This window comes from Bombus huntii, chromosome 17, assembly GCF_024542735.1.
Source record: "Bombus huntii isolate Logan2020A chromosome 17, iyBomHunt1.1, whole genome shotgun sequence".
Classification (NCBI taxonomy): Eukaryota; Metazoa; Arthropoda; class Insecta; order Hymenoptera; family Apidae; genus Bombus; species Bombus huntii.
In genome coordinates, this window is record NC_066254.1 from 2,372,132 (window position 1) to 2,396,603 (window position 24,472).

The 24,472-nt window shown below is 33.4% G+C and overlaps 1 protein-coding gene and 1 long non-coding RNA gene across 10 annotated transcripts in view; one reads left to right on the forward strand and one right to left on the reverse strand.

Annotated features, from left to right (window-relative positions):
- Positions 1 to 21,269, forward strand: part of LOC126875020 (uncharacterized) — a 185,761-nt gene extending 164,492 nt beyond the window's left edge. The window contains exons 1-3 of one of the 7 annotated variants that reach the window (XR_007693183.1): positions 354 to 9,992; positions 10,103 to 10,398; positions 10,527 to 21,269. This is a non-coding gene — a long non-coding RNA (uncharacterized LOC126875020). Of the gene's footprint in view, positions 1 to 353; positions 9,993 to 10,102 lie in introns of those variants that run through there. The other 6 variants (XR_007693186.1, XR_007693181.1, XR_007693184.1 and 3 more) reach the window with 6 other exon arrangements.
- The window catches only part of LOC126874982 (zinc finger and BTB domain-containing protein 12-like), an 84,474-nt gene that overhangs the window by 54,549 nt on the left and 5,453 nt on the right, over positions 1 to 24,472 (reverse strand). The window contains exon 6 of one of the 3 annotated variants that reach the window (XM_050637570.1): positions 22,202 to 23,003. The exons of the other annotated variants lie outside the window; for them this stretch is intronic. Coding sequence (XP_050493527.1) covers positions 22,525 to 23,003 — 479 coding nt within the window. The 3' untranslated portion in view covers positions 22,202 to 22,524. Of the gene's footprint in view, positions 1 to 22,201; positions 23,004 to 24,472 lie in introns of those variants that run through there. 3 annotated transcript variants of the gene reach the window in all.

Below are 24,472 nucleotides of genomic sequence, written 5' to 3' on the forward strand. Positions count from 1 at the left end.
GAGGCGATTTACAAGCAACCAGGTGAGTTAGTATTCACAGTGACATAATTCGATCAATATTCGTGTAATTACACGAAGTGTGGGATGAAATAGTCGAGTAACGTGACTTTCAAGGGACACGTGCTTACAAATATTTGAATAATATTTCGCAAACATTTCGAACAACCTGTTGATTGGTATCGAAATATTCGAAAATTTTGCCAACAAATGGAAAGAAATTTCTAAACCTAAGCTCACGTTTCATAAATATACTTTGCTCGTTTCAAGCATTAAATTCATCGTCACTGTCTGAAAAGAAGCCTTCGAGTAATGAATTTCTTACTTAACGCTTTACTGACCGCTAGCTAGTTTTTCAAATTGGTATAAAACTGTAGGAGCTTACAAAGCAACGCAACTGACGCAACCGAGCAAGGTGCCTTAGTACCAAATAACAAATTACTGTTCAAATAATGAAAAAGATAGTCGGCGACAGAAAGCCGATTAATAGGCTGTCGGTCGGTAAACGTCGGCGACAAAAAGTCGATTAATAGGCTATCGGTCGGTAAGCGTCGGCGACAAACAACCGATTAATCGGCTATCGGTCGGTAAAGCGTTGATCATTGGCAAGCGTATGCGTGGAAAACATTCAACTGAAAATTAAAACCTCAACTGCGAGCCATAACGCGGCTGAAATTTCTAGCCCGATCAATAAATCTGGCCGAATGACTGCGCAGAAATTCGCGTTTTCGCAAGAAGATGCGAAGCAGACTTAACAAAACTGAAATAATCAACACGCTTTGCTCGTTGCTCGAGCTTTCGGCAAGCCTCTGACCGGCTAAATAATCGAAATGTGAAACGTGAAATAACTATATCGAAGCTGACGTACAAATTTGAATATCTTTATTCATTGATATCTTCGCGCTGACAATTAAAAGGTCGCATACAGTTAACGTGGATCGGAATATCGATACAAACGCACCGGTTCCAAATCATCAGAAATTGTAAACACACTTACGTACTTGCACGTGTATCTGTGTCGATATCCCGAGCCCGGTGATTACCTATATTAAATATCTATCGTTAATTCTTCGAAACCAGCTGCCCATCGTTCAGACAGCTGTTTCTCTAAGTCTTGTTTTTACGTTTACATTCGAGAAAAGGAGCTTGATCTTGTCAAAGTTTGAAACGAAAGTACAAGTACTTAACATCGTTACGTAGACGATTAATCGACAAATTTGCTGACAGATTATTCGTTCTTTTAACTAGTTGTTGGATGATGCTTTATGGATGCAACAAATTTTGTAACACATATTCTTACGCAAAGAAATCATCATAAGAATTTCTTTTTTTTTTTCTATTTTCTTAAAGTACCTTCTTACTTCCGTTGAGAATGGGTCGATTATGGTAGTTACAGTAATTTTTCTGATTTAACCTCATTTTACGTTTTATATCCAGACGCCTGTAAAACGATTTCGTCGACACGCAAAATTTCTTCGAAATTGATCGAAATTGTCAAGTGTCTCTGCAGTTGAATCCTCCATGTGTTCGATATATTTCGTTCGAAATATATTAATTTGAAATATTGTTTCACATTAACTCTGCACTAACACTAATTCTTTAAAAATTGTTAAAAAATTGTTTACAAATTGCCACTCTGCAAAGAACGTCGATACAATAAGAAAAAGAAGAAGAATATGGGGCAATGTGGAACTGCCGTTTATTTTGCATCGCTGTGCTTCCTGAAATGCTGAAAGCAGACAGACGTTTGCACGACACCAATAAGTTACAGTGAGTTGATGGCGCCCCCATGCGTTCACCGACCATTTTTCTGTTTCTAACGATCCTGATCTTATCTTGTACCATCGTTTGAACATCAACAGGTAAGTGACTGTTCTCGATCGAATGTCTGGAATATTATCAAGTGAGCAATTGCTTGAGCTATTTAAACTATGAACGTTGTTCGTAAGCGAATTAAGACATCGAGATAATTTTTTACATAAAATTTCTGTACTTCTGTAATTATGATATACGTCCAAAAGAAGGACAGAGCGACAAAGTGGAAACAATTGTACAAAAGAAATAGCTGCTATGGTAAAGCAGCTGCAGCCTTTGATGTTGTCAAAACCACATTGCACAGAACCCTGGGTCTATCTCGAGAATATTCTCAACCAATAGAAGCCTTCCAAACTGTGTTTTCGCGGAAGTATTAGTATTTCGTTTAAAAGAAATGGAGAGCCTATTATTTGGTCTAACAACAATGAACACACCCAAATATTAGATTGTTCCAAAAGCTTCTTTCGTTTAATAAGGAAATACTAGATGCACACCATTCTTTGTTTTATATTATTTTATTGAATTATAAGTAATCTGTTCTATTGGGACAAAATAATTCGATAAAAGAATATTATAAAACGAAAAATGTTGCACATTTATTTCCTTGGAAAAAGAAGGAAACCTTTGGAACAACAGGTGCGTCTCTTACAAGACACTGACACTGTCTTTAAAATTATTTTTTCTTTTTTTTTTTTTTACACTTTCCGTGTCAAGTTTCGAAAGTTTATTTCATGATATTTCCATAAACAGATATTGATAGTATGTGTATATTTTTTACAGATCAATTAATAAGATCAAAATATCAAGAAATAAATTTTGAGGCAATTTTTTCCTAGCGTTCCCGTGTCTCCCCAATCCTCCGTTTTGCGTAATTGTGCAGGACACAATTGGAAACACAAGAATAGAATTATGCGACGATAGCAATGAAAATACTATTACAAAAGCTAGATTTGTCCATGGAGGATTGAACAGTATTCTTAAATGATATCGATCTTGATTAAAGTGCCAAAAAAAAACTTTTGGCTATATTGCTCCTTAAACGTGATTTTCATTCCATGAAATATGACTTGAAACGTTTTCCTAACATTTCGAATGTGTAGCGTTGTGAGATTTGAAATGCACACGGTAAATTAGGAAAATATTGATCGTGTAAGAAAGAATCATCCAACAAATATTCACATATTTTATTAGAAAAAACGACTTACGGAGTAATTATTGATAGATTAGTGATATAATCAATCGTTAACCAAAAATATCTACACTCGTCTGGCTTTCAGAAATAAATGTAAGCATATAAAAATCGTCGTAAAGTCGAATTTAAAAAAAAAATACGGTCGTTTACGTTCGCGATTGTCAACTTAAAGAATAATATCGAAGAATTAAATAAGATAGGAACTCAAAATAACGCAGAAACATTTGAGTGTTTCGTTAGAGCGCGTTTAACAGAATTTTATACAGAAAATTCGCGGACATGTGAAACTTGTTCCGAATAAACGACGTTCGATCGGACAATCATTTAATCAAACACTTTATTAAGTATCGCGGTAAGAATTTTTCTCGGTTAATCAATTAACCAAAGAAACGATCAATTAGTTAGCTAAGCGATTTCATGGAGAATCGAGAAAGGAACTTTGTCAATCGATTTTTTAAACAATTTGCAGTTAAATTCGTTTGAACTTAATTCACATCCGTTACCTTCAACAATAAATAATTAATTCGTATACAAAGAAGGATTGACGTTTAATACGTTTCCATTTCTATTCTGACAAACTCATAGAAGCTTAATTATTTATTGTTTACAATTATGTGGAATACAAAACGTTTTACTCGTCGACACTTCGCAGTTTCGAACATAATGTTTTCTATAAATTACGTTCGCAAAATAACGTAGAAAAATACACGCAGCTTCTGCGTCTCGCAGCGATAAACAAAACGTTACATCGAACTGCAAAACATCCATACAGTTGTTGCTCTCTGTTCTTATCTCGTAGTTCAATCTGTACAGATAATTGCTCGTCTTAATTCTTCAATTATTCAGCAATTACTTAGTAAAATATTGTACGACACATTCTTCGAATATCCACCTTTCTGTTACGATCGTAACAAATCGTAAAGATTCAGAGTGTTTGTGCTACAAGTAAATGGGCAATGATCAACTCTCAAAGAGACAACACTAGAAATGCAATGAAAAATGCACTTATTAGTACTTTAATAAGCTAATACTTATCTCCTATTTATCACGTATCCGTTTACGAAGTTAGACAGAAAGTAATAAAATAATACTACGATGAAAGCTACAATGTCATACTTTAAAATAAATTACACAGTTTCAAGCAAATTAATTGATTTAGGACATCCACAATGGTTTTCTGAATTCATCGTAGTTGATCTCTTAGAATTATCGATGATTTTATATACTGTTTACGTTTCGTTCACTGGGTATTCTGAAACCTAGTATTTCAGGTTATGTGCACATTCTTTATGGACCAATCGGTGCCTCTGACCGGCCAATGAGAACCGTCTTCTGGTCACCCGGTCCCGACTGGACCAATGAGAACGGCCTTCCAATGATTGGCTAATCAGAGACACCGCTTTCACCATAGCAAGTACAAAACATAACCTAAAGCGGTGAGTTTCAGGGTAAACCTAGAGAAGTTCTTAAATGTCGGCTCACAAAGTAATATACAATGTAAGTCAGTTGACATGACAGTCATGAGTCATGTGACAACTAAGACAAAGGTCGTAGTAGACCAAAGAATACAGTACACCAAAATAAGAAGGAATTTCGAATTGCAGCTTAATTTGCAACGCTAGGCATTGCTTAGATCGACAATTTCCTGGCGAATGGTCGTGCTGGTCTTATTTCCTGACCAGCTCGCTTTCCGGATCTGAATCCATTCGATTATTAATTCTGAGACGTTAGAAATCTTTTGTTCATAAAACTTCAATCGACAGTGCTGAAATTCTTCGTCAGCGTGACGACCAAAGTTGCCGACAAATCCGCGTAAACATTTCGACGATATATGACGCGATGCATTCATGCTTCTATGTGAGCTGTATCTCTGATCACTTGGAGCAATTGGTCTGAACATAGGTAAGCGACCATTACAATATAAAAGAAGCTGTCACTCGAAAACGAGATCATATCAGGTATATACGTTCACGCGGACTTTTCTTCTTATTTTAGTGTGCTGAAGCAGTCGCTGCTGCATTAATACACCCTGTGAACAGCTACATACATATGTATGTGGCCAATGTTCTCAGTATGCCTAGCAATGTGATCTTTGATCTTACGAAGTCTACCGGCGCTCGCTGTATAACATACAACTGCTGCATATGTAACATAATTGTATAACGTGTTACACAGAAGTGTTGTGTAACGCGTCTTTTTTTAAGGCGTTATACAACTTTGCTGTACAAAAGTCCAATAGCACGCAAGCATGAGCTGATTCTCTATGAAAAAGTAAGAAGAAAACGTGGATAAAAATACATAGAACGGTGGCTAAAGCGGAATATCCTCAATAGGAAGGAAAAGGAGGTAGCCAATTGCAAGTGGAAAATGCAGAAAAGGAAAGAAATCGTTTGGTAGAGGAAAAAGGAAAAGGTGTTCTACGTAATTTAAAAATAGCCGCTTTAAAACACTCATTAAAAGATTGCTAGTAGAAACTACTGTTACTCCAAAACAAAATCATATCGAGCATATATTTACATAAACTTTTCTTCTTATTTTAGCGTGCTAAATCAGCTTCTGCCGCGATTCACACATGTTCTGACTCATCCTGCGTAACACGATTGATAAACAACTACGATGAATTCAAAGCAAGCTACACGTTTAGATAAAAAATTATTCGTTTACAAGCACATACATGTTCCTTTTTTGAAATTAAAATTAACCGTACATACAAGGAATAGTTGATTTCGGCAGATACACCGCAATTATCTGTCTAGACAGACTCCTAAGTACAAAATTGTATTTTCATTTGTCATTCACATTAGTATAGCGAAGAAAGGAAAGGAATCGATTATTCAGTCGTTCATGTGAATAGTTATGAATCATTCTTATTTTTATATACCTACGCTATGTCACTCGGGACAGTTTATAATAATAGATTCTAATAAATAAATTTCCTTAGATTAAAGCGTGAAAAATTTCTACATCAGAAGCGAGAAAATCCGAAGAAAATCCACTCGGAGTGTATTTCCTCTATGTACATGCAATGTTTTGTTCTGAATGAGAAAATACATAAAAAATTTCAATTCCAATTCCTTCATTTCTCTTCACTTCATATTGTTCACTCCTTGTAGAAATTTTAGAAATAACCTCAATACAAATACGAGCGCGTAATTTACGGAATTCTTTAATTTCTTTAATTATTCGAACGAATTCGTTTCATAGATTTCTTGCAAAAAAAAAAAAGGTCAATTTCGCATTTTTGAAAAATATTTCTATCTGGAATGTCACATTGCCGTTAAAATGATTTTTGTGCCCGATAATTTCCCATTTGAATCTCCACAGAAATTGAACGTGATAATTCCCGTGTTTATTGAACAAGACTTTTCCTTTTATTTTCGTTTTGCAAAAAATCTATAAACCCGTTTGTTATTCGTGTTTCTCGTAAAAATTCTACAATCTAATTTTTATGACTTTTCGGTAAAAACTTTTGCATCTAATGTTTGCAATTTTTTGCAAAAATCTGGGATTACAATATTTGCAACGACTCCTGCAAAATTGTCAAAGGCTTAAAATTTAATATTCAGCGTTCCCCTCTGAATACGTAGTTGCAAAAAAATTGCAATTCTAACTTTCTTCAGTTTCTTTGCGAATGTTCTAAAATCTAAATGTTCTTAATCTTCCTGCAAGACACTTCTCCCTAGTTCTCCCTCTAAAGTCATACATTTTTGCAGAAACCTGACAAACATTTGAACGTAGTAGTCTTCATTAATTTCTTTATTATTAAGAATAAAGAATATTATTAATAGTAATAATAGTATTATTAATTTCTTTATCAGTAGCATCCTCTATTTTCCGGAGAAACATACTTCCTTTTTCAAAAATTCCCTAAACTACCAAAAATCCCAGTTTTTCCCTCGCCTCTCGTTATATTCATCGCGTGACTTTAGTAAAAATTAGTAGCCCCAATTGCTTCTCCTTTCGATACTCAAAAATCTCCACATACCATGTGCTCGAATGTTTTTCCAAAAAGAACTCTGAACAATAACAATGTTCTGCTTCAATGTTTACATTAAAAATCGCTGAAAAAAGTTGCGAGGAGATTTAATGTTTTGCAAAGAAGCGCAACAATGTACGCTTTCTGCAAAAGCAATTTCCGATAATATTTGTCAGAATGTTTCTCGTGAAAATGTCTGCAATTAGGATTTTTCGCTTTCACACGAAACTTGTCTCACTTTTTGTTGAAAGAAAGTGAAAAGGACTTCACCCAAGTAGATTTGCAAAAAACGTTGCATCATGTGATTTGTATTACTTTGGATTCTCGTTCGGCGACTTAATTTTCACTGAAATTAGCAACCGGCCTCTTATCCAACGCATAAAGCAATAATATACAGCTCGGCTATTAGCCAGGTAATTTTTACTTTACTTTTAGATAAATATCAATAGATAGGTATCTTATTTAATAGTGCTTTATCTCATATTAAAATGGTTCATATCAACTTGTTTTTTTTTTCTTTTTAGAAGTTATATTCAAATGAAATATATATTTGAATAAACGAAAACCATAGCAAGACTGATAATTCAAGAGAAATATTTACACGTCTAATTTAAAGCTAATTATGATATTCCTTCAAATCGTACTAAACTGTAAGTACGATTTACGACGATAAAGAATGAAATTAGAAATTTCATTAAGATGAAAATATTTCAGTAGATTGTATTTGTAATTGAAATCCATTGTATAATCAAGGAAGAGAGAGAAAGAAAGAGAGAGAGAGAGAGAGGGAGGGAGAGAGGGAGATGTTTCCCATAATTGAAAGACCTGAATTTTAAATTAAAACTCGAAATGTAATTACACATCTTTCACGAAAAAATTACTCCATTATATTTATTGGGTTTTTACCCATTCCACATAATTAATAACTAAAGTGAATCATTAACAAATGACGAGAAATATAAATCGTGATTTAAATTACAAATCTTCTTGATTAATTTAATTGAAGATTCTTTTCGCAGAAAGTAACCTAATTTCCAATAGTAGCAATTAATAATAGTCATTTTCAATGCTCTATGTTCGTATTCTGTCTCTCATTAGGAAATCGCGAACCTAATCGGCAAATGCAATCTATATTTTCGTAATTCGATCATATTTATCATCCTAACTTCGCTAAATATAAAAACTAATTGGAACGAGAGGAGTAATTAAGACTAAGAAAAAAAAACAAAGAAAAAAGAAATCACATTTCCAATCGAACGTTTAACAAACACAGGACTCACAGCATTATTCGATCTATTAATTGTTTTCGTACAATTCGCGTAACACGTTTAATTAAAAGTAGCTATAAAAATCACATTATCGATAATTTCACGTAAAAATTAAAGAAGAAAAAAAACACATAATTATAGAAAATTGCACGAAAGTTGCATATATCCCTATGCTTTCACTTTAATACTGATGCACTAACTACACTTACGCTCGAAAGATTGCACTATCGACTACCTCACCTTTACAGTTATAAAAATCACTATTAAAAAATATAGTGAAATACTGGTCGTTTGAGTACGCTATCGAGTAGAAAATTCCTTACGTTAGATACAAGAGTGATAGACGTACATATTTTAAAGAAGAAGAAGAAGAAGAGATAGGAAAGAACGAAGAGATATAAGATTAATTTTTAATACGTAATATTCGTAATTAGTAAGTTGTACGGTCGCAATTTCAGTGAACTATACTTCTCTTACCTACGAAATTCTTCATACAGTAATTCTCATTCTCGTATTGCAAAATTTATCTGTTCGTTTAGTATATCACCTAGTTTCACCTTTAGTTTCTCTTTCCCCTTGGTTCTACACTTTGTGTCAAAAAAAGAAAATAATAATAAACGTGCGTTATACATTCAACGAATCTACTATAAGCCTGCTGCCTTTTTACAATAAGCTTGGCTATTTGGTCTTTCAAATTTTTCAAATTTTCCAGCAAACCATCAGCATTTGCATCGATCAGTTAACCAATCCGAGAGCTCATCAGACTGTTCTCGGAATTGTCAGGTAAAGCTATCCAAAAACGCTATGTACAAATTTGTATTCTCAACCCTTTGCACTCCTGTGTCGAGTGTGACTCGACATCAGCAGTTCCGTTGTCGAGTGTCAGTCGACATTCTTTCAGTGCCACCTTTTTTTTTGTGAAACGTGCAAAAGAAAAGGAGGATTACATCCTGGAAATTGTTTCAAGATATATCATACACTTAAATACCAGTTTTGTTCACATTATTGTTGTATTTTCTAATTTTTAAGTGAACTTCTTTCTTCCTTTATTTATTTAAATTGCCTTAGTTTTTAGTTAAAGTAAATAAAACACTTAAAAGCGTTAGCAGATGCTGCTAACGAAATTGAAATGAAATTCTGAGTGCAAAGGGTTAAAGATCAAGCACACTCGACTATCGTCGTTTAATCAGTTGCTTCTTATCGAACACACGGTAGAACCTGCAGCACCCTAACATCCATGCAAATATTTTCATCCAAATGCAAAAATTATGCAAATATCCGTCCAATAATTTACCTACTGCGTGTTCAGTAACCAACGACATCGTCAGTCCAATTTGTCGAATGTTCACGTACAAACAAATCGTAAAGACTCGAGGATGATATAAATGAAAAAAGAAAAAAAAATCAAAAGTAACTCGAATGCTCTACTTTCAAAAGTATTGTTTCATGAATTTATATATATATGAGTATACAGGAAAGTGATATGAAATTGTAGACAGGATGTATAACAGTGAAGTATTGTTCATGGACTAATACTTTTGAAAGTAGAGTATACTTGAACAATACATGGAACAATACTTTTGAAAGTATATATATATAAGTATACAGGAAAGTGATACGAAATTGTAGACAGGATGTATAATAGTGAAGGTCAGAAGTATTGTTCATAGAACGATACATGGAACAATACTTTTGAAAGTATATATATAAGTATACAGGAAAGTGATATGAAATTGTAGGCAGGGTGTATAATAGTGAAGGTCAGAAGTATTGTTCATAGAACGATACATGGAACAATACTTTTGAAAGTATATATATAAGTATACAGGAAAGTGATATGAAATTGTAGGCAAGATGTATAATAGTGAAGGATAGAACTATTGTTCATGGAACAATACTTTTAACAGTAGAGTATACTGGAACAATACATGGAACAATACTTTTGAAAGTATATATATAAGTATACAAGAAAGTGATATGAAATTGTAGACAGGATGTATAATAGTGAAGGTCAGAAGTATTGTTTATAGAACAATACTTTTAATAGTAGAGTATACTGGAACAATACATGGAACAATACTTTTGAAAGTATATATATAAGTATACAGGAAAGTGATATGAAATTGTAGACAGGATGTATAATAGTGAAGGTCAGAAGTATTGTTTATAGAACAATACTTTTAATAGTAGAGTATACTGGAACAATACTATTGAAAGTATATATGTAAGTATACAGGAAAGTGATATGAAATTGTAGACAGGATGTATAATAGTGAAGGTCAGAAGTATTGTTTATAGAACAATACTTTTAATAGTAGGGTATACTGGAACAATACATGGAACAATGCTTTTGAAAGTATATATATAAATATACAGGAAAGTGATATGAAATTGTAGACAGGATGTATAATAGTGAAGGATAGAACTATCGTTCATGGAACAATACTTTTGATAGTAGAGTATACTGGAACAATACTTTTGAAAGTATATATATAAGTATACAGGAAAGTGATATGAAATTGTTATATATATGTTAAAGTCAGATTGGCATTTTGGGGCGTTCTATGAACCTTTACTTACTTTACCGTCGCGAATGTAGCTAATATTTATCAGTACGAATGTGAGCACTACAAGAGGCTATGAGTAATGACGATAGGATGATGGTGACAACGAATTCAGGTTCGATAACGAATCCACGGTCCATGGGAGGACAAGTATCAACGTAATACTCGATTCGGGTAACTTCTCGATAACTCAATCAGCAATTCGTCCAACGACTAACTGACAAACTAACTCTCCCTTAATCCAAAAGAAACTGCCCTTATATACTCCTGTCCCCACTTCTCGGGTCAATCTTTGTTTTTAAGGAGAGCCATATAATCATTTCGTACCTCTGTCAGGTACACGTCCTTCCCGTGACCGTGGCTACGTTCAGTGACCCGCTATGTCACTTCAAGCCCGAACCCATCGTCATAAAGTCAGATTGGAACATTAAAACTATTCCTTATTTTTATTACTTAAGTGCAGCTATAGTAAAAGTCTGGACTAGAGTATTGGGGTTTTTCCCAACATTCCGCACGGGAAATCCCGCTGTCCTTCCATCTCCGACATATATATTATATAATATATGTAATATATATAATATATATTATATAATATATGTAATATATATTATATATATTACATATATTATATAATATGTATTTTTATTATATATAATATATAATATATATATAACAATTTCATATCACTTTCATGTATATATATAATGTGTTTAAATAATAAAATAAATAATAACAAAAAATGAATATCTTGTGTGTAGTAAGCAAATTAGGCAGAGGGCAAACGCATTGCACTGAGCGTTCAAGGGGAAAGAAAGCTGCTGAGAGAAGTCGGAAGAAGGTGTGGAAATGTTGCAAAAATCACGAACGTTTACAACGTTAAGAGACATACAATTAATATAATATAAATTAACTGTAATATGATTGATATAATGAAAAGCAAAAACGTGCGTGTTTTGAGAAGTAGAAAAACTTCGATGGACTTGAAAAATAAATATCTATGCTCTGTTGTATAGTAATACTAATAAATCAGCAACAAAGAGACGCTAATATGTAGCGTATGAAGATGTTTTGGAGTTTGGATAAATCATATCATCAACGTTTCAAATCCTCGTGTTGAAAAAAGGAAGATTACAGTGAAACTGACGACGACAAAAGCCTTCTTATTTGGAAACGTTTTCGACATTAGAGAAAGATATCTTAATTAGACGATTTGAGGCATAAACAGAATATAATTGGACTACATAACGCGTCTAAAGACAACATTTTTCCTGATGGAATTCATCATTCGTTTGATTGATCTCAATTGAAAAATAATCGAACAATTAGCGTTATTATTTTTTAAGTAGAATTTTTTGAATTTCATCGAGGTGATTGGATTATTCATTCGTGTGATAATATAATATTTGATGTTATCAAAACTCTCTCAGCTAATTCGAGTACTGCAGGTTCCACTGTATTTCATTCGATGCAAATTTAACTTTCGCCAGCTACCTTTTTACATTAAGCTTCGCTGCTCGCAGTATTTCAAGAGAAGCTTTCAAATTTTCCAGCAAGCCATCGACGCGTTTACATTGACCAACCTGCCAAAATGAGCTGATCAGAATTTTGCAAAATTATCGAAATATCATACGGTCAAAGAGAAATTGTAATTCTTAAAAAGAGAGCAGTTTTAACTTGCCTTATTTAATTAGTTTCTCTGTTATCGTATACTTTAGTTTGAGCGTAGAGTTCAGTTTCAAGCGCTTGACGCTTCAGCAAGCAGCTTAACTCGACAAGCAACGTAACTTCCTTTTTTGACACGTCAGAGAAATTTTGTCGAACCACGTAAATTCTTCGTAAAACTTCAATTTGACTAGATTTTATCCTTATGAATAATTAAACAAGCTAACTACCATCCTTTTCCAAATAGAAAAACTATATAGCGTTCCGAACGAGAAACCAATCCTCCTTCCTCTTTTCGTTAACCCTAAGCCCTAACACTATGGTTAATTACTAGCTGTCGAGTACACGAATCGCTGTAATTTACAATATGTACAACAACTAAGCGAATGCACTTTCCTTCGTAAACAAAAGGGGTCAGATAGGACAAGAACGAAGAGAAACTTAAAAATTGAATGGGAAAAACTCGTCCCAATGCATCCTGCGAACATTTCGAATGATCGTTAGTAATATTCGGAATAAATAACGGGGAAAATAAATAATAAGCGAAACGAATCGATATTAATGAAAAAACGGGAATGTTAACATCCGTAGCTACTCGTCGAATCTCTGACTATACTCTTTTGTTTCTTCGACTGATAAAAGGAAATCTAGTTGAATCGAAAATTAGAAAGTTCGCGGCTTTCGAATAGAAACCTGCATAGTAAAATTTCGAATGAAATGATTGCAACCTTAAACCTATCTGGATCAGGACAATTTCATTAGTTTGCTCTAAATTATTACCTCGCCGGTAATAGAAAATTTGTCCAACTTTCTAAATCCCAGATTCCTTGACCCTTTCAAGTTTCAAAAATATTTCTAATTTCTAGCCCGACGTTTCCCCATCTTTTTCTTTTTCCTTTCTTTTCTTTTCTTTTTCTTTTTTTTTCTTTCTTTCTTTTTCCACTTCGGATTTGTCATGTTCGCTCCTCGAACTCGAACAAGCATCTCAACTTTCCAATTTTCAAATCGCCCACCGATCAAATAAACCGTTTGAAAAAGAAACACGGGGAATGAATGGTGCGAAAAGGTGCTTTCTCCAGACTTAGACGTTTCCCAGATAACGAATTTTCCTGTAATTTCTTCGGTTTTGCCATTAATTTTTTTTCGTAGTAATTTGTTGATTATTCGGCGGTTTTTTTTTTGTTTCTCTTTCTCTTTGTTTGGGAAAAATGGAAAAACTGCATTGTCTATTGGAATGTCTCAATTAATCAATTAATCAATCAATCAACTAATCGGCTGATCGTTAATATCACTTTTAATGCCCAGCGAAAGATTGCGAGTTAGAAAAATGACTTCCCTGTAATTGTCTGCTTCGTTTCGTTTCCTTTTTTTTTTTTTTTTTGCCTCAAATCATCGATTCTCAGTTTCTTTGCTTTACTCGTTCTATGTATTCTATCTCTGTGGCTCGCTGTTTCATTCTGCCTATGTGCTGTATGTGTGTGTATGATATATGTATATGAACATGAATCTCGGTCTAGGGAGCCAATCGATCGATTATTCTGTAAACAAATAATCAAATTGCTACCACAACTGATCCTCTGTCGTGAAACAAAGACCGTGTAATATTTCTGCAATGGAAATATTATCGATCTTTTCGAACTAACATTTTCATCAAAATCTATCATATCGAATCGTACAATGTGATATTTCAATTTAGAAGAACACAAGAAACTGATAATGTAGGAAAAATATTTACAGTTTACGCTTTCAACGAATCATCGTATTATACGTTGCAACAAAGTGAATCGAAAGGTATCGAATCGTACGATGTAATATTCAATTAAAAAAAGAAAAGTATATCCGAATAAAGAAGAACGCAAGAGACTGATAATGTAGGAAAAATATTTACAGTTTACGCTTTCAACGAATCATCGTATTATACGTTGCAACAAAGTGAATCGAAAGGTATCGAATCGTACGATGTAATATTCAATTAAAAAAAGAAAAGTATATCCGAATAAAGAAGAACGCAAGAGACTGATAATGTAGGAAAAATATTTACAGTTTACGCTTTCAACGAATCATCGTATTATACGTTGCAACAAAGTGAATCGAAAGGTATCGAATCGTACGATGTAATATTCAATTAAAAAAAGAAAAGTATATCCGAATAAAGAAGAACGCAAGAGACTGATAATGTAGGAAAAATATTTACAGTTTACGCTTTCAACGAATCATCGTATTATACGTTGCAACAAAGTGAATCGAAAGGTATCGAATCGTACGATGTAATATTCAATTAAAAAAAGAAAAGTATATCCGAATAAAGAAGAACGCAAGAGACTGATAATGTAGGAAAAATATTTACAGTTTACGCTTTCAACGAATCATCGTATTATACGTTGCAACAAAGTGAATCGAAAGGTATCGAATCGTACGATGTAATATTTCAATTAAAGAAAAGAAAAGTATATCCGAATAAAGAAGAACGCAAGAAACTAATAATGTAGGAAAAATATTTACAGTTTACTCTTTCAACGAATCATCGTATTATACGTTGCAACAAAGTGAATCGAAAGGTATCGAATCGTACGATGTAATATTCAATTAAAAAAAGAAAAGTATATCCGAATAAAGAAGAACGCAAGAGACTGATAATGTAGGAAAAATATTTACAGTTTACGCTTTCAACGAATCATCGTATTATACGTTGCAACAAAGTGAATCGAAAGGTATCGAATCGTACGATGTAATATTTAATTTAAAAAAAGAAAGGTATATCCGAATAAAGAAGAACGCAAGAAACTGATAATGTAGGAAAAATATTTACAGTTTACGCTTTCAACGAATCATCGTATTATACGTTGCAACAAAGTGAATCGAAAGTTTCTGGCAGATGTGTTTTAGATCGAAAAACTCAAGACAGGCGTCACTCGATGTTATTAACAAACGAAGTAAAAATATCAATTAATTGAATTGGACTAACAGTAAAGACTCCATAATTGCTCGCAAGTAGCTGCCGCTTAATTGCTGCTTGCTTATCCCCACCAATGGCGGGATTCCCCTTTGAACCATCGACGCGAGTAACGTGACGCGTCAACTTCTCTTCGACGCTAATTTCACGGGACGCGCGTTCTTTTGACGCATTTCGAATTTCACGAGGAAAATTACACAAGCCGTGTACGTTCTTCTTGTACGGTTTCTACCGATTTCTATCCATTCGACGAGACGAATATACATGGAAATTCATTTTCCTCGAAGCTTCTCTACCTGGTGTACCTATCTCTACGGATACGCGTCGATTTGACATAATCGTAAAGTAAGTTTGTAAATTGGCTTAGAAAGATAATAATATAATTGAATAATATCAATAATAATTTAACAATATAATTAGAAATATGAATACGATAAACGAGCCAGCTGTTGACGAAAGTGAACGCCGGAAGTGAACACGAAGAATACATCGACCATACTTGCGACAAAATTTCTCAAATTTCTCAAAAAAAAATTTCTCAAATCTCGAGTGGATGAAATGCTGTTTCACCTTGTGTATTCACCTTGGAAAACCTTAGGCAGAACAGAGCAATAAGCTCGGAAGAAGAAACGAAACTCGGTATATGAGTCGCGTAATTGCAAAAATCGTGCAACCAATTGCAGTTGCAGCTGTTCAAATTCAACTTGTCGCTTCAAATTCTCACAAACTGCCCTTCTCTATGCGTCCGAATATGTCTATTGGCTTGGCAGCTAATTGATTGCGGATTTTGTCATTAAGTGGTAGCGACAGATAGCGTCAGCAGTTCCACTTGATCATAGAAACATGTTGCAACATAGAAAATGTTGCACCGAAGCAGAGACACGTGGTGTCTTAAAAAGTGATTGGACAATGTCAATGGCTAAGTCAGTTGCTTTTATTGCGATTTTGTAAGCTCAGGCAGCATACGAAGCAAAGATACTGAAAGGTCTTTATTTATGGCGCGGAAAATGGCCAGTCGCTTTCTTCTCGACCACAATGCCAAGAGATGAATTGATGCAAATTCTTCGATTTGATAAAAGTTTGATAAAAGAAGAGAACGATTGGAAGGTTTACGTACAAAATTCAGCACACGTGTAAAAGATGCGCGGAATATATATGATGACATATAATGTTGAACATTATAAATCCTATATATCATCGTTTCATTTATAAATTAACAGCGTATAATTATATTGTCTTCTTTTTTCAAGAAAATTTATGATTTTGTTCATACGTCAAATCGACGCGTAGAGATAGGAATATATAGGAAATGTGAGTAAACCTAACGTTGAAGATCTGTTTCGTGTTCGTTTCAGCGAGACCACACTAGCGCCAAGACGAAGCTTCTTCGTTTTAAATTTCTCGCCAATCGCATTGTGTTGCGTTGGAGTTTCTCTTTTACGTGAAAAAGCCAATTACCGACTTCCATCTCGAGAGGTTCTGTCTCGAGATAAAGAAAATTACTTTTCTATTATATCGGCTTCTCTTATACTTGAAAAGGCAATCATTGATTATCTCAAAATGAAAAAAAAGATGAAGAAGAGATAACTGACTGTCTCAAAATATAAAATAAAAATTTTCTCGAGTCCTATCCGACCAATCAGGTACCCGGGTACTCGCAATCAGAAAAATACCTGATGCAACCTGCTTGAACACTCTACTCGTGTCACCCGATGTTTACAATATTTCGAAGAATTTATATTTCTGACTCAATCGAATATCTAAATGAAATATCTTCATTTTTGTACCGAAATACCAACAAGTTAACGTTCTCAGCAGGTAGACTGGCTGGCTTCAACATTTCCACATATTTTCAGCTGTTGAAAACACATTGGCAAAGGTTGCTAAGATGTACTTGTGTATACAAGTTGCAAGCTCTCAACGTGTAGTTCCAACAGCTGACAATATCGTCAACGTATAGCCTAACAACATACTACTCGAGAATGTTGATTCGTTGGCATTTCCGTACAGAACTAATGTCTACTTTAAAATGATCGTTTGACTGTCTATCAAAAACACATAGATAGAAACATTGTGAACGCCTGTGACACGAGTAGGGTACTCGAGTGAAACATAGCAAGCATCCGAGTAGCGATAGCTCTACTCTCGGCTATCTCATCTCTGTGGACAAGAACAGTGATAAAGCACGTGGCTAAATTTGAATCATTGCAACCAGCCGCGCTGAGAACAGCTGAGAATGCAGCGCGGTGTATCAGCAGCGAAAGTCTAAGGAAACAGCCAATTAGGCTACCAACGATCCAAGAGGAAATTAAGAGGAATGGAACGAAGCGTGAGAAAAGAGTCGCACAGCGTCCTAATCAACTAGCCCTGCAGGCCTACAAAGCCAAGACTAAACGAAGATGAAAAAACAAGCATCCTACTGACCTGCTAATCTCATGAGATGATACAAGATGACATGTTCTTTTTCCTACCGGGAATAGTCATCCAGGTGATAATTTATAAAGAATATGGAAGAATTTGCCGAATGTCCAATAGGACAAACTGTAGAGAGAAATAACTAAGTTTAGAAAGAGAAGCATGTCATGTACCTGGTGGTGATGTTTCTCACCCAGGCATCTCATAAGTAGACTGCTGGTTCTTACGCAATTACAGTTCAACTGGAAAGCGTATGATATGGAAAAACATGCGAGATACCCAAAGTATAGTGTCATAATATTTAGCGATTGAAATAAGTGTTTCATTAGGTTCCGTTTCTTTAATTGTAGGAACAAACAAATATGAATTTGCATAAATCCGCAGTCTGCTCACAAGTAACAATTCTACTTGAAAGTTATTGAAATCCTACACATTTTTCTGCTTGTCATTCGCTGAAATGAACACCATACAGTTACGAATAGGTCGAGTTGCTCTTTACTTCTATTCTTTTCTTTTTGCCAATTCTCAGCTTTTATGGAGACTTTACTGTATCACCTAATCGACGAGTGCTCGTGGAAAACATTGCAAGTGCCAAGCAACAGATACTCGGGAGGAGAAGAGAACTTATAGTATTAATATAACGGAAATTCATGAAGAAGAGAAGTGTATCTTCTAGGAAACTCAATGTTCCATTCAACTGAATGAAGACAGATGGCATAACAAAAGCTAGGAAACAATTATCTGCTCTTTATTAGCATTCATATGTTTTTGCATAGAGATGAGGTTGTCACGTCACCTTTGAGCATTATTAATAACAATTTAGAAAGACATTGCACTTGAATTCTACGCTACAGCATTCTCATTGGTAGGTAGAACATTTTTCAGTAAAAAGTTCCTAGTGTTTTCCATTCTGACACTCACAGTGTTTTCTACAAACGGTATTCAATTAATGGAATGTATCTAAAATTCACATCTAAGCGATATTTAGTCATTTAGTTATTTTCTGGAAATTGAAACTGAAACAGTTTCTCCTTTGAGGCTATAAGAATGATTGCCATAAGAAAATAAATGAGAATTCATAGCGAGCTATGATCTAACAGAAAAAATAAGTCAATAAGCGAGATTAGATCGTATGACGATCAAAAGATATATAATCGTTAAGAAGATGTGAGAAACGAATGAATAAAATATTGAAGAAGAATCGAAGTAGTATAGTGTTAGTGGAGGAACCGTAGACCGAGGCTTGCAACAGGCTGTCTGTACAACAATCTTAATAACATGATATGCAACATTTATATTCTAATCTTAGAGTCAGTAAAAACTATGCGCTGGGCACGAAGCTCTCTGTTCCACGCGTTAAAAAACGAATAGAAAAACCTTCGGAAAAAGTGCGTAACAATAAGGAAATGAAAACCGTCCACGTGCGAGACGAAAATATCGGAATTAGTTTGTTTTCCTATCTCTTTCGTGGTTAATGAGTCTGGCGTTTTTAAAAAATTTGATTCGTCGCAGTCGTTGCGACCCCGGCACTATTGTAAAACGGTATGTAAATATACTTATTATAATAATATATAGCTGCATCTGTGATTTGATTGTAAATCGTGAGGTAAGGAGCCTGTGTGAATGGCGCGATCAACTCGAGAAACGTTCCCACTTTCCTCGAACTCGGAGTCTACCGTAAAACTTCCAACAATCTTATAATTACACACTCAATCATATAATTACAATATGTAAGAAGCTAAGAAGATTTAAAAGAAAAAAGAAAAAGAAATCGATATTTGAAATTTTGATATTTATATTCAATAATTAAATATTTCAATGTTTAAATCAATGAAATAAGAAATAAAAGGAAAGAATAAAATTGAAATGATGATCTGGTTAATAGAAAAGAAAGAAGATCGAGAATTTTGAAAATTACTACTTAGGTAATAATAATTTGAATAACTATGAAATTGATGGAAATTTTAGACTCTAACGTAAAGTATATAGTGAAACATTTGTCGAGAACATCGCGCTCACGGAACTATTGTCATCTGTAAAATATAATATAAAAGATCCTGAGTTGTACTGTGTGGTACTATGGCTATGGAGTTCGGCGGTGACTGAGATGGCTTTATCTTTCCTCTTTTCTCTTCAAATAATACATACAGAATATTGTACAAGTTCTAGGAAAACTAAATATCCTGCAATGCCGAAATAAAATATAAAATACTTCACCTTCTATGTATCATAATGTCTACATACTTTAAGATACTGACAAACAAATTTAAAAATTAGTGTCACTTAATAAAGTAGGTAGGCTGATTAATTATACATGTCACTTATGTTAACCAGTAACTTAACGTGTTAATAATCAGTTTGCATAGAAGTATTTTCAAAAATCTAGATATCTACTAGATATCTACTAAACGCATTTACTAAGATAATAAAATATTTATAAATTGTTATCGCTATAAAGTTTTATCATATAATAAAGCATTAATAAAAAAGAAAAAGATTCAACTTGGTCTAAAAGATTGATTAAAGATTGTAAAATATATGATTAACGTTATTAAATAATAAATTGCTGGTCGATAAAGCAATACATTTTATAAAATAATACTCTATAAATCACTTGGGACAAACTATTCCGTTATTTCTAAATTAGTAATATATGTTTTCTAAGCATATAGTTAATTTGTAATATCAATACGTTAAAGTTTCAAATATATCATTGTTTAACAAAGACAAAATGAGAATAATAAAAATAATAATACTGTTTACAAGAAATTCACTTAATGGAGAAACCAATATTTCAAAAATCAATACCATTAAAAATAATTGGTTAATGTAGTAAACATGACAGCGGTGAAAGTAAAATACAGAAATGCAATGTTTTATGGTGATGTTAAAAAGTAATTTCAAAGAATTAAAAGAAATTCCAAAGAAGTTGGATTGTACGTAATTTGCTAAAACTATGGAGAAAAGTGATAAATTCAGCTCTGTAATATCACATTAGAGCGTATAAAAAAATTAGCAAGAAAAGCCATCTCGGGCACAGGCCTCTTATAATATATTAAATTCAATCTGCTGCATCACGGTGGTTTCCCATCGATAACTGTCAATAATAAATCCTCTGTAAATCTGCTTGAGCTGTAAAATCGGTTGGCTGTCTATTGCACCGTTAAACTGCTATGCGGTGAAAAATATATTATAATATGTTCGTACGTCATCCTGGGAGTTTCTGTGCGTGTCACCCAGTCGTGTGACGCAATCGATAAAGTAAATATAATCCTCTGTAAGAATATAATATCGTTGTAAATATCTGTAGTCTGTATAACACTGTATAGCATCAAATAAAACAACAAGTTATCCTGGCTCGCGGAATAATCAGTACGAGGTGGGATGGCTGTTCCACTTGCGGCGGTTATTTGTGATTTCTCTCTTGTTTCTTCTTTTGTTTAAGGAATATTCTCGCATTTCCTTACGACGAATAGGCACGGCACCTTTTGCGAATTGTCCTTCGGAGGACTATTGTTTCATTAGTTATTGTAAGACACTGTGAAAAGATTATTCTATGGAGCAAAGTGCTGTATGATGGATAGCTCAGAAGCTAATTTAAGTAGTCGTTTCGTTAAAAATCTTTAGAGCAGAATTTCGCAGTTTCAGTTGCGAATGATTTGTAGCTAAAAAAAAAATGAATCTTACTATTATTAGTAGCAAAAGAAAAAATTCTTTTTGCTATAAAAAAAAATCATACAAGAATATTGTTGCACTGAACAAATTAAGAATACTGTTTACAAAGAGAATATGAATTTTAAATTCAAGCTCTGTTGTCAATTTTTGCTTCCGAATATTTCTATATATTTTTCAATACTTCTGTGCTTTTATTAAGCTGTAATAGTAACTTATATCTTCTTTTAATATATACACTAATAAATAATTTCTTTATCAAGCTATAATAAACAGACCCTGAATTCTTAATGCACTTAGTTTTAAAAATAATATTCATATCTTAATAAATATTATTATTCAAAACATAAAAACTTTATATTCTTTTACATGTAATAAATTTATCAATATTTCGAAAAATATGTTGCATATGCATTATATAATCTGTTACTTTTATATATTAGAAAAATATAATTAAGAAAACAATAAAAAAAATAATTTGATGCTTATGATAAAACAAATAATGAAAATAGAATAAATTAGAAAGAATAGAACTAAAAAAGTTAAAACTAAAAAATATCATTGTTCACTGATTAATATTTAAAATTTCATTCCATTCGTTCATACTCGTATCATACTCTAAAGACTTTTAATAATCATTACTACTATATCACTTATTATAAATAAACACAAAATATTCGAATTATATTTTTATATAAAAAAAAATAAAAGCAAGATATGGTTACTTTATACCTATTAAAAATAGGAAATAAGAAATTCTAAATTTAAGCACTTGCTATGAAGAATAGAGTGGTTGATAAGTAATCTTATAAAAATATTCAATGTTAAGAATTCTATAAATTCTTAATGCTCTCCATCACAGCACACCCTTAATCTCTTCACTGCACCTTAATCTGTCTTCAAAAGACTATATTAATCTCCATCTGGAGTTTATGGTGGCCAGAAATTACTGGCATTAAGCCTACTCAACCAAAAAGCTATCACAAATGGGCCGAAGAAACTAAGGCGCATTAGTGGTATGCAGCATCAAATTGCATCATGCTGCTCTGAAAGTGCTTAGATTCGGCATTGGTCTGATTGACCTCATAAGCACCATCTTGGAATACTCTTGATTTGTTTTCCAGAGTTACTGTAGCTGTGCCCTCTTCCATAGAAACTCTGGGCGTAGAAAAGGATTTAACATTATCTGTTTGTTGTGCCTGGATTTGTAGATGAGTTTGCGCTCCAGTCTGTTGTTGCGCTTTAGGCTGTTGTTGTTGGTAGATTTCTTCTTGACGATGCCTGTCTGCCACGCTGAGCTCATGGAAGCTGACCAGGTGGCGTTTCAGGTAGAGCTTGGTCTTGAATGGCTTGTTACAGAGGGGGCATGTGACACTCTGAGGGTTGTGGATCAGGCGCATGTGCTGACGTAGGTTCGACAAGTTACTGTACATGCGGTTGCAGACAGGACAGGGGCGTGGGTCCAGCGAGTGCAGTTTGCGTAGGTCAGCTGCAACACACACACAACTTGCTCTAACCCGGTAGAGGCAGCACGGAGAAGGGAGTTAATTTTTTTTGTTTTGTTTTATTGAATGGATTTATGGGTGGGGTCTCCGATTTGCCAGCCACCACCGGACAGCAACAACCAGCTAAGAAACCCTAGCCACACGACTATTATATACTCTTTCTAATTTAGCAATAGGATCATTCTTAGAGTTCTAAATATCAATTTTTATGTATTACGATTATATTATTTTTTGTACAATTCCTTCTACACAAATTATATAAATGTTTATACCAAAATTATTACATCTCCTCTCCAAAAAGATAAAAACACTTCAATAAGTGCCATTTTCTTAACCCATCAATTACAATTATATAACATTTTATTTTGAGTGTAAAAATATCAATGTGGTTAGATTTCAACGTTCAATTGCAACATTGAAAACTACCACCTCTAACCTTAAGTAAATGAGTCAAATAATTTCGTAATTTGATTTTATATTCTATTCATTGATAATAATTCAAAGTTCTTACAACTTTAGCCTAAAATAATCAAAAGCATAACAAATTAAGTAACAAATCAAAATAATATTTCCTGAATTTGTATATGTATGATTTCATATATTTCATTTATATATTTATTAGTGAATAAAAGATAACTTGTTTGTTTTATAAAAAATTAAGAAAAAATATATTGGTTGATCCTATTACTACCTGTCGTGCGTACAACGATATCGCGCGTTTATTAACGCGCACACATCGGAGACAAATGGTAAGCGTGTGTTATTGGGACATGAGGCGTGAGAGCTCGCGCTGCATCCTCCAAGATTATTATACAATGTTTCTTGACAATAACACCCTTTTACGTTTACAAATTTTCGCTTGACACGTATAAATCTTATTGATATATAATCGTATATAGTTGCTGTTACTATCACTGTTAAAACAATAACGATAAATAAAAACAAATAATTTTTGCAATTATAATATGCATAATATTTTTGTTCTTTACTTGTTCTGCATTCTACATTGTAAATAATTTTAATTTAACTTTGCAGTAATAAAAGTAAATACCATTTAAATTTGAATAGTTTATCTAAACGAGAAGTATTATAATTAAAATAAAAAGTAACAGAAATAGAATCACACGTTGAGAATTTATATGAAAATTTCAAAATTAATAGCAATCGAATTGTTTTGGGAATTAATCACTTATTATATTATAAACCTTATTATATTGCTACATAATTTGATTAGTGAAGCCAGAGATATTAATCTTTTTTTAATTACAACACCGTACTTAAACACTGACCTTAACCAAAAAGCTTATAACAAAATTTAGCATCAAGCAACAGTTTTGCTATATATTTCAAGTTAGGGTGTTCTGCCATGGGATATTTATGAGTACACAGAAAAACGACGCCAATTAGATGAAATATAAAATATTAAAAACTTATAATGTAAAATAATAAACAC